Source organism: Culex pipiens, unplaced genomic scaffold, assembly GCF_016801865.2.
Source record: "Culex pipiens pallens isolate TS unplaced genomic scaffold, TS_CPP_V2 Cpp_Un0229, whole genome shotgun sequence".
Lineage (NCBI taxonomy): Eukaryota > Metazoa > Arthropoda > Insecta > Diptera > Culicidae > Culex > Culex pipiens.
In genome coordinates, this window is record NW_026293046.1 from 1 (window position 1) to 13,682 (window position 13,682).

Sequence of the window (13,682 nt, forward strand, 5' to 3'; positions counted from 1 at the left end):
TCATAGAATCACGTTGGTGATTTCAAAAGAAGTTATGTTTGTTTTTTTCAAATAAAATTACGGAAATAATGTTTTATTGAATTTGGATGATCAAGTATCAATAAAAGCAACGTTTTTCATCGTTTGTTATAATTAGAACATCTTATTTTGCTTTTATATTAAAATGGGAATTGAAAATGGATGGGTGGATGCTCAACATTCAAATGCGTTTTTCTCAAAACGCATGGTTTGTACATGATGCTTTTTGAAATGTTGGCGTCGAATTCTCCTTACAAACTTTGGAGAAAAACCAATCGGCCCGAGAGGAGACTAGAGATCCTAAATAGGGAGACTGGTCGAAGTGAATTTGACGTACCCAAACAGACACGAGTTTGACGTATCCAAACGAGCATTTGCCTTTACGCCCAGCAAAACTTATCAGTGTTGCCAAGCTCAAAACATACGTTGCCAGATCGATTTAGCCAGCTTAGAGCTCTCCCTATTTAGGGTCTCTAGAGGAGACTACAGTTAGTCTAGGAAACAGTTTGGCCCAAGGTTTGGCCAATGTTTGACAGATCCAAACGCGCTGGACACCAACCGCCCTTTACGCCCAGCAAAACTGGCAGTGTTGCAAGCGCAAAATATACGTTGCCAGTGCCTATTTATTTTGCATCGGCCAGTCTGTTTCCCCTGGACAGTCTGTAGAGGAGACCGGTAAAAAAATGCGCAACCCACTGAGAAATGTAACGACCCGATCAGTCTGATGGTTGAACAAAATCGGGCTGACGAAGGCCGATCGGGGCGCGAAATTTCTCAGTGGGAAGTTGCGAACATTCCCACATTAACTCAGTGCGGACGTTACGCATCGGCGGCCGTTACTGATCGTGTGGTCCGCCCTAGAACCGCCCTGGCGGACCGAGGGCGGGCCGCCTGGGCGGTTGAAATTTGACATTTGAAATTTTTCAATTTCGTCCGCCCTCCATCCGCCTTGGCGTGCCATGGGCGCATTGCCTGGGCGGTTCAAACTGATCGCTGAAATGTTTCAATATCGTTCGCCCCTCAATCGCCGCGGCGAGCCAAAGGCTGATTGCCGTGGCGGTTTGCATCTGAAGGAATTTATTTCGAATTTGACATTTCAGTCAGTTTTCAACGAGCTTCGGTGGGTGTTGTTATTTGATCGGCGGCTGCTGATTTTCGTTGTTAAGTTTGTGTTGGGAGAAGTGTTGTGTTGTTTAGATTGTTTACTTAAATATGTAAACAAACAGTTGAAAGTGCGTTTTAAATAGTGATTGAAGGTTGTTTTGCAAGAATAATCGTTATTGTTGGTGTAATTTATGTGACACCCCTTATAAATATTGTTGGCAGATGTGCAATCATTTGGAATACTTAGAATTTGATATGTTTCATTGTTGTTATGATTTGATTTGTTCTTTCTTGTTTGTTTTTATGGAAATTTGGTGTACATTTTGGTAAAAATTATATCTTTCCCAGGGAAACCTCTTGAAGAGTATCGAAGTGGCATTTACAAAGCGGATTTTGTGCCAATGTTTACTCAAATAATGTTAATGTTTGTTTTGTGGGAATGTTAACACTCCAAAGATTGCGGGTTCAGTGCCAGCAGTGGAGGCAATTAGTGGTGCAGCAGCGATTTTTGTCTTTCTTTTGTTTGACGTTTTTTAGGTGTGCATGATGCAGGACGTGGGTAGGAAGTAATTTCAATTATTTTCAATTATCAGTTCAGCGGCAACAATATCATTTAAAATTGTGTTTAATTTTTTTTACAGCTTCCTGGATCATTTATAAATGAACTGCTTATATGTATTTATCTATTCTTCATTTGATTTATTTGAATGTTTATATCATTCCTATTCCTTTTCCTTTTTTCTACCATTCCTCCATACCATATATGATTAAATTTCATGAACTAACGACAGTTACTGAAATAGCAATGGAACCATCTGAAGAATTTTTCTTTAAAATATAATTATCTTTCTTCCAGCTTCCGGGAATCTTCTTCAATTATAATGCCTACATTTATCTATTCACTAGATGATTTATTTAAATGTTTATATCCTTCCTTATCCTATTCCTTTTCTTTCAGCAATGGAACCATCTGGAGCATTTGTCTTTTTAATTATAGTTGGTTGTTTTGCAGCTTCCCGGAATCATCTTTAAAATTACTGCTTATTTGTATTTATCTTTTCACTGTAAGATTTATTTTTATATTCATGTCTGCCATTCCCCCATACAGTATATGATCAAATTGAATGACAAGAAAGAACATGGGGTGTAATCTACTAGGATACTTTCTTAGGATTAGCTGCGCTTGTGTTTGATTAGATTAGAGTATGAATTGTTAACATTCAATACGTTGCCTGTTTATATGTAAGTACCAATAATACATGAACATTTTTAATAATTTAGTTTTTAAGAATTAGTTAAAGAATTATTTTTATTTGCAGGAAATGGAAAATCTTCGCAACAAGTTTGCTTATCAATATATTATTTTGTTTCTTTATTTTTTTCATCATTTCACCTCAGTGAACTAACAACGCACGTAAGATGTATTGAGAACAAAATTATGTTTTTTTTTCTTCATATTTTTGTTTTATTTCTAAATTTCAGAACACAAGAATCTACAAAGATCTGCATTTCTATATAAGGCACTTTGTGTTTTTTTCAGTTTTAGATGAACTTGAAAAAACACTATCAGAATCCTGAAGGAACCTGAACGGGTATTCTGCTTGGGCGGATGAAATATGTATGAAAGGCGAATCGAGGGCGGGCCAAGGCGGTTGGGGCATTTTGGGCGGATGAACTTTATATAGGGGGCGGATCGAGGGCGACCCACTGGCGGACCATCTTACAGGGGCGGACGAACCGTATATAAAAGGCGGGTCGAGGGCGAGCCACGGCGGTTGGGGCTTTTTAGGCGGATGAACTTTCTATGGGAGGCGTATCGAGGGCGACCCGCTGGCGAACCAACCTACAGGGGCGGCTGAACCGTATATGAGAGGCGCATCAAGGGCGAGCCAAGGCGGTTGGGGCTTTTTGGGCGGATGAACTTTATATAGGGGGCGGATCGGGGGCGACCCGCTGGCGGACCATCTTACAGGGGCGGACGAACCGTATATGAAAGGCGGGTCGAGGGCGAGCCACGGCGGTTGGGGCTTTTTAGGCGGATGAACTTTCTATGGGAGGCGTATCGAGGGCGACCCGCTGGCGGACCATCCTATAGGGGCGGTTGAACCATACAAAACGGCGTATGTGGGGCGGATGAACGGCGGGTGAAACATTTCAAGGCAAACCTGGGCGACCCCGGGCGAGTCGCTGGCGGACCAACGTCACGATAAAAAAAACTGATCGTGCGCCAAATTGTTGCAAATTTTATCCGCCAGCGGGTCGCCCGTGATCCGCCAAATCAAACGCTGGCGGATCGCCAGAGCGGTTTGGCGGTCCGCCAGCGAAACGCCGGCGGGCTGCCCAGTCAATGTGGGTTATGGCGTTATGTGCGTTACGAAAAGTTGTTTACATTTGGCTGCCGAAGCAAAATAAATAAATCGTCAAACAAAATTAAACTTTATTTTGTAAACAAGTGCGCAGGTGGTTTGTTGTTGGTAAGCTGCCCACGAATCATAGAACGAAAATAAAAAGATCCCCGGATTTTCACGGTCACGGTTCCGAGTTACGTAACCACATCACAGCAAAATGTTTTCCCTGGTGGCCTACGAAGACAGCGACAACAGCGACGAGGACGCTCCGAGTAAGTCGGCGGAACAGGAAGCGGAGGGAGACTCTTCGGCGAGCTCCTCGGACGACGATTCAGACGACGAGGGTGAGCAAAAGGAAGTGCTGCAGCGGACAAAAAGTCCGGAATTGAGGTGAGTTTTGGGATTGTTTTGCTCGGTTGGGATTTTGTTTATTGTGTATTTGCTTTTAGAGAGCCAGCCCTTCCGAGCGCGAGCATGATGCTCGCGGACAACAAGAAAATCATTCCCGGCGGCGTCTTTAGCAATCCGTTCCGAGAGGCGGAGGACGCCAAAATTGCCAGCCTCGAGAAGCACGTTAAAATGGTAGGGTTGAGCGTTTGAAGGAAATAATGAGAGATTCAATTCGAAAATGCTGTTTTTTAGGTTGATCCGGAGCACAAAACCGGCGACCAGAAGAGGAAAGTTTGCTGGAGCTACCGAAAGGGGCGGTGCCGGTTCGGGAGCAAGTGCAGCTTTGCGCACGATTCCGACTTGATTCTTAAGAAAGAGCTGCACGGAGTAATTCCGGAAGAAGCTGGCGAAGATGCCGCAGCAGGAACGTCGGTTGAAACGACAAACTTTAGTCGCAAACAGGGAACCAATGCGAACAAAAAGAAACGGCCAGGGTTGAGTAGGGAACTGGTGCCACCGAAAAAGGTCCTTAAAATGTACCACCGGGAAAAGTACAACGGAAAGCCGTGAAATGATTGGAATTTCTGCAACGATAAAAACATGACACAATTTTTTCCACTTGATAAATTATGCGAGTATTTTACAAGATTTAGCCATGGGTAAGATTAACAAGTTTGTAAATTAAACTTTATTTAACAGTCCTTAAAACGATCTTATTTTAATACTAAATTTAACTTTAAACAACTCCCCGTTCGCTCAAGGTGACCATCTGCCGGTCGTCAGTCTTTAAATAGTTGCACTTGAAAATGCTTATCAGCCGGTTCTGTCCTTTGTCGCCGGAATCCAGCCTACTCATCAGGAGCCGCGTCGTCGGAACCATCTCCCAGTATCGTCCCAACGCCGGCTGGGTCACCCGCTGTTGGCCAGAGTCTGTCGAAACGATGCGCAGATTGACCACCACAACTGCGATCATATTCTCCGACGCCAACTTGCGCAACAATCCGGCCAAACTGGTCAACATCCCAACCGGATAGCAGCTGCTGCTCGAGTTATGGTGGGCGTACCAAAGCGCCGGAAGTGAATTGACCAGCAGCACCCTAAACCTACCGAAACGTTCCTCCTGATCGATCTGCGCGAGTAATTCCTCCACCGTCCCAAGCAAATGCTCCGGCGAATGAATCCGTTCCACCTTGATCCGCTGCATGGCCTCTCTCGCGTCCTCCTCGGAACACTTCCCAGCCAGCAGCATGCTCTGAACCCTCGACGCCGAAAAGTCGCACTTTGTGTCCACGTAGAAAACATCCACCGGATCAGCGCCCCCACGCGAGGCAACATTGGCCGCAATCGTCATGCATAGCTGACTCTTCCCACAGGCCGGCTCCCCAAACACCTCCAAAACGTGCCCCGGCAGCAGCCCCCCACGAAGAAGCGCATCCAACCCGCGAACCCCCGTCGGAATCGGATCAATCAACTCGCCCAAATACTGAAAGTACTCCCCAACCCGTACCGTTGTCCCGGAAAATCTCGTCATAAAGTCCCGCTTGATCGCGGACAGCACCTCAAACGATAGATTCGTGATGCGCAGCAGACGGTCCGTGTCCGCACGGACAAAGTCGTAAACGGTCCCGATGCGGTTCTTGAGCAGCATTTTGACCACGTACGCCGGCAGATCCTGGTGATGTTCGTCGCTGAGGCTTGCGGTTGTCATTCTGGCATATGGGGAAGCGATGAGGTTCACACAGAAATTGAACAAAAGTTTATCAAAAAGTTAAATGCCGGAAAAAATACAAAAACTCAGCTGTTATCAGTGGCAGGTTCTGCGCTTATCAGCGTCCTTTGGCGAAAGTTTTGTTTACTCGTTGATGACAGCAAAACAATTCCCCGTAAAAAATCGACAGTTATCCATCTGACGACACACCAAAACCTTCCGAGAAATGTAACGCCCCAATCAGGCTCCCACTGAGAAATGTAACGACCCGATCAGTCTGATGGTTGAGTAAAATCGGCCTTACAAAGGCCGATAGGGGCGTTAAATTTCTCAGCGGGCTGATGCACAGTTTTTTCTGTGATCAATGTGGTAGGGGAAATATACCCATTGTAAGCTTATTAAGTGGTCGTGTTTCAATGATGCTGGATAATCTGGAGTGTTCCTTGAAATTTACTAAAACCAAGTACACCAACGAGTAAACCAACTTTTTGTGAACATTTATGTTGATTTTCACTTTTATTAAAAGTTATGCCATTCCTTTTATAAGCATTAAAAAAAATCCCAAGCTCGATCCCAAGTGCATTCATTTGTGATGAAATTTTAACCGAATACTCGCGTAAAGTAGCATTTATTGAGAAAATTTCCTGGCATCACTGGCTTACTCCAACCCAGTCAAATCAATCCGAATTTTGAAACTGAATCTAGAACTGAATCTAATTAGAATCGTATACGAATTCCGTTTCAAACGCAACAACCAGTTCGAACACGGAACCGGTTGTTGCAAGGTTGTTGCGTTTGAAACGGAATTTGTATACGCTTCTAATTAGATTCCGTTTCAGAATTCGGATTGATTTGACTGGGAACTGGCGCTGCTGGTGGTGTTGGTGACCACTCTTTGTTCTTTACACTGAGCAAAACTCCCACAGTGCATCGAAGTGTTTCGCACATGATCTAGCCCTGCTGTACAGAGCACTCAAATATCAATCGCAAAACATTCAAATTTCGGTGATTGACCATGAAATAATTTCAATAGCCAAACACCTAAATTTAAATTGGTGTTGAAAAATAATGCGTACAAGCGATACACAAGTTCTCGGGAGAGTTTTCTGTGCTACTCGTTCTAGCCTCGCTTCTAGCCTTCGATAAAAGTCGCGCTAAAATCAATCAGTGAAACACATTAAATTCAAGTGGAAAATCACGTTGACTTTAAATAGTGCCTGTTTTGGGTAGATCTTAAGATCAATTTCAAGTGTTTTCCTCATCACTTTGAATAGTTCAAGACAGTGGGCAAATTCATGAGCAAAACACTTGAAAAGCTTGAGCCACCCGAATGACAATAACGTGTCAAAAAATACCAAAAAGCCAATCGCACAAACACATGCATTTGATAGTGGTTTGGATTGATGTAATAGAAACACAAACCAATTAGATCTGTGGTGTGGCTTTATTCAATCATTCAAGTGTTTGGGCACTGTAGAGTTATGAGTTATTCCAAGAGTAACACTTACACATAAAATGAGTAAACAGAGTTCTGCGTGTAAGCGGAGAGATCTGTCAGACGAACGAACGGACAGGAGCGAGAGAGTCAATGTCAAACGGCAGTTGAGATTTGATCGCAGCACGGAGCGGACGTGTTGGCCGGGTGAAGGTTCTACAATTGGCGCAGCCGGTACGATAAAATTGAATTGTTGTTGTGTTTTTTTTCTGTTGCGATTGGTAAGTCAGTGGATGACCTGGAAAATGTTTTGATCCAGGTGAGGAGGAAACACATGGCAATGGTGCAAAGTGTGATTGAAGCGAAATTTGATGAGCAATTTGATGTTTGTTTTTGTTGTTGTTTTGTTTTGCGTCATGGCAATAACGCAAAGAGTGAGGATGGTGAGGCCGATTGAAGCGAAGTTGATGAGCAATTCGAAATTTGTTTTTGTTGTTGTTGTTTTGTTATTTGAGAGTAAACAAAAGAGCGGGACCGGTTGAAGCCCGAAGCGCCACGTAAACAAAAGAGCGGGACCGGATGAAGCCCGAAGCGCCACCTAATCAAAAGAGCGGGACCGGTTGAAGCCCGAAGCGCCACGTAAACAAAAGAGCGGGACCGGTTGAAGCCCGAAGCGCCACGTAAACAAAAGAGCGGGACCGGATGAAGCCCGAAGCGCCACGTAAACAAAAGAGCGGGACCGGTTGAAGCCCGAAGCGCCACGTAAACAAAAGAGCGGGACCGGTTGAAGCCCGAAGCGCCACGTAATCAAAAGAGCGGGACCGGTTGAAGCCCGAAGCGCTAAGTTATTAAAAGAGCGGGACCGGTTGGAGCCCGAAGCGCGACGTAATCGAAGGAGCGGTCCGGTTGAGTGCTGAATTTTTTATGGGAGAACTGTAATTTCAACCACTCGAATCCGGTGCTCCATTCAGAGAGACAGGAGCGAGATCGGTTGAAGACCGAAGGGACAGACACAATGGAGAATCCTGATGCAATACATATGTAAATGTTGTTGAAGTTGTTGTTTGTAGTGGTTTTAAGCATTGACAGTGCACGTGGAAAGGCTGAAGAGGAGATCTGCTGAGTAGGTCGACTCAGGTTGGGATTCCAAACAGACAAGTTGATGAATTCAGTGAAATTGTGACAGATGGCCACATATCGAATAATGAGAGAAGTGCATTATGTCCAGAGAAGGAAATGCTTGTGTTGTTGTTGTTACAAACAGTGCGAGGGGTTTGACAGCTCGACAAGGCATTTGAGGTGACAAGCTGGAACAGATATCAAGATATGTTTTTTACACATGATTGAAGTGTTCCAACATGAAACACGGAAGACATTGCTGACGTTAGAGCGGGGCTTGAGATGAAGCTATTTAGAGGAGCTTTTGGTGTTGTTTACAGGATGGTTTGCTCTGAGTGCTAGTTTCTATTCCGGGCAAGTTTCGAACTGCTGTCTTTTCTGTTCTTTAGCCTTTAATAACCAATTTGGCTGAGCGCGTGAGGCAGCATACTTACTTCGTTTTTGGTGGCTTTGACAGTTGCTAGAGGTGAGGTTTAATAAGTGAGTACGCAAGATTGTGACAGAGTTAGGGTTAGGTTACTAAAGGCAGACCTAATTTGTTTCAATGAGAGTTCATGTGGAAATATAAGCATGACTTTTGTGTAATGGTCCTGACATTTGTAGGCTGCCAGTAAGACAGCGGAAACGGAACGTTTCGATGTATTGACGGTTTTTTCTTGAAGAAGAGAAGGCTTTGAATATTGTTGCCATTTTGGATGTTGCACTGAAAGAATCTCGCGTTGAAAGGACTATGTAGTCAAATAAACTTTAGATACGGTCCGACGATTATGGATGGGTCAGTCAGAACAGATTTGGTTAAAGAGAGTGTATTTCAGGAGAAATGGCTGAGGACTGTTTAGGTTATATTTTTTTGTCTTGGCTCTTGAAGGAGAAAGGAGCGACTAACACTTGTATGCTATTATGTGTCAGCAGAGAGCTGCGCATCGGGTGAGTTTGATAAAACCTGGAAGAAGACAGTTGACAGCAAGTGAAGGAAAATGTTCAGGCAGATGAAGGGTCGATGAATGCGGTCAGCAAAAGGAATGATTGATAAGTAGCCGTAGTATTTGGAGAGAAGGTCTTCAAAAGTGCATTGACGTGTGAGCAGGGGTTGACAGCTTAAAATGTAAGCAGCGGGAAGGACGAAAGGATGTCGATATAACCTGGAGGCTTTTTGTTGTTGCTCTGCGAGCATGCTATCTTGTGATAGTTGTTTGTGATTTAGGTGTACTCTTGTTTTGGTTATCTGTCGAATCCTTGGTCGAATTAGATCAGCACTGTTCTTTATGGGTTTCACTGTTGTCTGAGAATTTTATACATCAAGAGTGTTTCGCTGACGGAAATGTATTATTGATATCTGAGTATTTAAGTAAGATTTATGAGATGTACGACAATGACAGTCAACTTCAAGTTTGTTTCTGTTGATGTATATCTTTTTATGGAATAAAGGAAAGATGTGAGGTGTAAGCAGAGTTGATTCTAGCGTTGGCTACAAGTTAAGCTGTATATGCACTTGGGAAGGAACCGGTGAAGAAAAAAAAATCAAATTGGCAGCAGTGGCGGCGAGAACAAGCCAGGGATGGTAAAGAAATGCCCCAAGAAATCGCTCTCTCTCCTTTGTTCTGCTGTTCGTAAAGCTGTTTCTTGACCCCTTCCCTTCCGAACTCCGTACTAGCCTTAACGGTACAATCCTGAAAATAGTTGATCTTTGGTAACCAAATTTTTCTCAGCGGTGATGCAGTTAGGTCAGAATTATGAGTAAATTATCTTGTTAAGGAATTTTCTTTGGCTTCGTTAAGGGATTACATATTACACTTTGGTAACATCTTGTAATTCTTGAAGACGGATAGAATGTTGACCTGCCTTGGTTATTGGCTCGGTGAAGTGTTCCTAGGTGCAGTAAAGTTTCAATATTCATGAACTTTCTGACCCATGACCATTCTTGCAACAGACACGTTTTGGAATAGTTCTGCTCCAGGTTGAGGCCTGTTAAGAGTGTATTGGAGTTGCACCAGAATACAAATATAGGGTTTTGTGTTTGATGAAGATCAAAGCGAGCGAGTCAAATTAAGATGAGGTGCGTCTCTTGGGTTTGAGGAAGAGGAAGGCTCTATTACAACAATGCTTGAACTATGTTTTGATTAATCTTGTATTCGAATTCAATGTAATAGAAACTGAAGATGATGATGGTTTTATGCACGATCCCTTATTCAAACTGTTGAACATATTTAGTGGTTAGAAACATGGAATATGGTTAAACCATTATGAAATGAAGTCGGATTAAATTTTACTCAACTAATATGTGGTTGTAAGACTTGTTAAAGGTGGTTGAAACTGAGGAAGTATTTTTTTCTCGTTTATTTTCGTCGGACAAGGAGAGAGATGTAGAGTTATGAGTTATTCCAAGAGTAGCACTTACACATAAAATGAGTAAACAGAGTTCTGCGTGTAAGCGGAGAGATCTGTCATGGCCTATCTACAATCACTTAGCTTAGAAAATTTCACTTAGCTTAGGAATTTGAATCAATGGAAATGAAGCCGAGCTTCTACAATGGAAAAGTAATCAAATTAGAAACTGACGTATGGTTTGAAAAATTTCAAAATCTACGGTAAGTTGACGTTTCAATATCAAAGGTAAACAAACAACTGCATAGCAACGTATATCAGCCCAGCAAAATTTCTAAGTTGATTGTGGATGACGGCCGTAAGTTGCGTACTTTCCTAAGTAACTACTTTACTTAGATGTTCTAAGCTAAGTGATTGTAGATAGCCCATCAGACGAACGAACGGACAGGAGCGAGAGGGTCAATGTCAAACGGCAGTTGAGATTTGATCGCAGCACGGAGCGGACGTGTTGGCCGGGTGAAGGTTCTACAGGCACTTGAATAAAAAGTGTGGCGTATTTCACCAGATTTCACCACCGATGACGGTACAGAGCTGATTTGTTAATTGGAATGCTCACTAATTCGAACGTCTTTGAATTAAAAAGCTCTCGAACGTCAAAACCATTTGTCAAACTGATGTTGACTTTTCAACCCAGGCATGCCAGATTTTGAAGATTTTCGGGCACATCACAAAAACGCAAATGAGTTTAACTTGATGGCAAAATAATATTTTACAAATCTGTTTTTGGCAAAAGAAGCAAAACATTGTTATCTTTTTCGTGAGTAATTCATTTAATTAAAAATCATCGAATAACATGGCAAAACAATATATATAACAATATATAACACAAAGAAAAATTACTCTAAATTTAAAAAGATCGTTCGTTGGATTAAAAGTTCGCGTTGGTGAATATTCGTAGAAAGTTCAAACTTTTCAATTTAAAAGTTGGAAAGTTTTTGATACTACCATGCGTTTATAGAACAAAATCGTTGTATTGGTAAAAGTATTTGACTTTTAATTGGAAAAGAAACCTTTTATGGCAAGAATACACAACATTTAGCACTACACGGATAATTTCAGAAAATGTGCTTGGTTTTTTTACATTTATTTAAAAAAAATGTAAACAGTATGTTAGAAAAACACTGTTTTTTGTATTTAACGCTTCTCCACTAGCTTCTGCTTCATACGGTACGCCACCGGTCACTTCCGAATACCCCAGGCTGGACGGTTCCGGATGGAGGCTTCGACGCGCGACAGCAGTGTAACACGATGGTCACGTTTCCGCCCTCAATCAGGACAATCTTGGAGGAGTTGGCCATTGATTCGGGAAGGGTGGTTGACGTTTCCCGGCTGGAAAGTTAAGTGCCTGAACAGGGAGTTCCCGATCCTGGAAGCGCATCCGGAACATGGAGTTGATGAGGCCCTCGGAACGGAGTTCGATTTTGAGCACGTAATCCTACTTCGAGAATGACACAGATTTTTTTTTGGCTCACTGTCCAGATTCATTCGGCTGAAGCTGCGCCGTCGCGACGTGAGTGTTTGTGGGCGGGAAGTTGCTAAAAGAGATGGAAAGTAAGTGAAGTTGGCTAGCCACTGCACACATTCTCAATACTCACCGGTGCTGTAAACCGCCGGCACCGAGTGCAACATCTGCGCTGACCACCTCCGATTATGTAGCTTTTCGTCGTCCTCCTCTTCGTCGGATCCTTCTCCTCACCGTGAAAATAAACTTTCTCGTACTTGTCCAAAAACCGGAAGTTAATCTTCTTCAACGCAATCTCGTTGTTCACGCAACGCTTCGGCAACGCCATCTCCTCGATGATCTCACCCGAGTCCTCGCGGGAATTGACCTTCAATCACCAATCCCGGGCCACCACCACCGAATACAACCGGTGCGAATCCACATTCCTACCTCTCATCCTACAAAAACAAACAAAATCAATCACAAACCCCACAAAACACCCAAGCTTCCTTCTTACGCATTCCGACCGTGGAACAGCTGCAGTTCCTTGAAGGAACTGGCTGGTAAAAAGCTGGCCTTGTCCTTTTCGAGCACTCGACCTCGTCCCGCTCCTGCACCACCCTCCTTCGAAGGCGTTCCGCTGCTGCTGTTTGGCTCACGAAGGTTTCCGCGTCCGAGTCCTGGCTGCTGCCGCGGTCGGCTTTGCTTTGCGTCCTAGACTCACCAGCACCACCGAACCCACCAAAGTGTTTGTTTACATTTGCGACTTAGGCGTACACGGTTACACGAGAACGTCAAAATGAAAGAAATTTTACAGTCGAATTAAAAGTAAAAACTTTTAAATCAGTGAGCAATGTGATTTTCAAAAACTGTAGCAGTAAAAGTTTTCATTTTCAAAACAAGAAAAAAAACTTTTAATGTAGCAAATTTTAACAACTTTTTAATTCAAAAGTAAGTTACTTTTGTCATTACCGTAATATTTTTTTGTGTGTACGTTTGAGCATTGAGCCTGTGCTCGAAAATCTTCAAATGTGGCATCCCTGTTTCAACCCCATTGTTGGACAATTTCCGGGCACGTAGTTTGTGCTTTTGACAGCTGTCAGACGTTCGAATCAGCGAAATCTAATTCGTTCATTCGAAGGTAGTTGTAATTGTAATTGATTGTTTATTTGTGACGAGAGCCTGTTAGTTTACAACTTTTTAGTTTGATTCGAATTATCCAGAGTGGTACAATTCAAACTTTGATGATTTCTTAAAAGTTGCACACTAATAAAAAAACAAAATTTTATCAGCATTCTGCATCTGCAGTTTCGACCTTCGTAATGCAAATCCCTTTTTACAGTGGCGCCGATTTTAGGGAGGGTTTCAAATTTCAGCCGTTACAAATAGTAACGGCGATAACGCCAGCATGTTTTTTGTCACCCCCAGAATGTTTGTTTTGCTTTTGGAAGTCGGCATTCGGCAAATTAATTTTAACCTTCAAAAAACTTAAATTTCAATAATTTTTATGAACAGCTTAGTTAAAAATCTCAAAACCATGTTGAAATTTATTGGTAATTCTACGCAAAACTTTCGTTTTATTCGTTCTGATGATTGAACTTTTTCCAGACATCGGCGCAAACCTAACCGATCCAATGTTCCAGGGAATCTACAACGGGTCAAACAAGCACCAGCCGGATCTTCCTAACATCCTCGAACGAAGCTGGACCGGCGGTTTGGAGAAGATCATCATCA

At 42.9% G+C, this 13,682-nt stretch overlaps 2 protein-coding genes across 2 annotated transcripts; one reads left to right on the forward strand and one right to left on the reverse strand.

Annotated features, from left to right (window-relative positions):
* The first annotated feature begins 3,598 nt into the window (after positions 1-3,598).
* LOC120431188 (uncharacterized) lies at positions 3,599-4,434 on the forward strand. Its single transcript, XM_039596330.2, has 3 exons — positions 3,599-3,860; positions 3,920-4,052; positions 4,113-4,434. Exons 1-3 carry the CDS (start codon positions 3,688-3,690, stop codon positions 4,428-4,430), a joined length of 624 nt encoding a protein of 207 aa, XP_039452264.1. The 5' UTR covers positions 3,599-3,687; the 3' UTR covers positions 4,431-4,434.
* Positions 4,435-4,561: 127 nt separating this feature from the next.
* LOC120431187 (DNA repair protein RAD51 homolog 4-like) lies at positions 4,562-5,696 on the reverse strand. Its single transcript, XM_039596329.2, has one exon. The coding sequence runs from the start codon at positions 5,566-5,568 to the stop codon at positions 4,597-4,599; it is 972 nt and encodes a 323-aa protein (XP_039452263.1). The 5' UTR covers positions 5,569-5,696; the 3' UTR covers positions 4,562-4,596.
* Between the last annotated feature and the right edge of the window lie 7,986 nt (positions 5,697-13,682).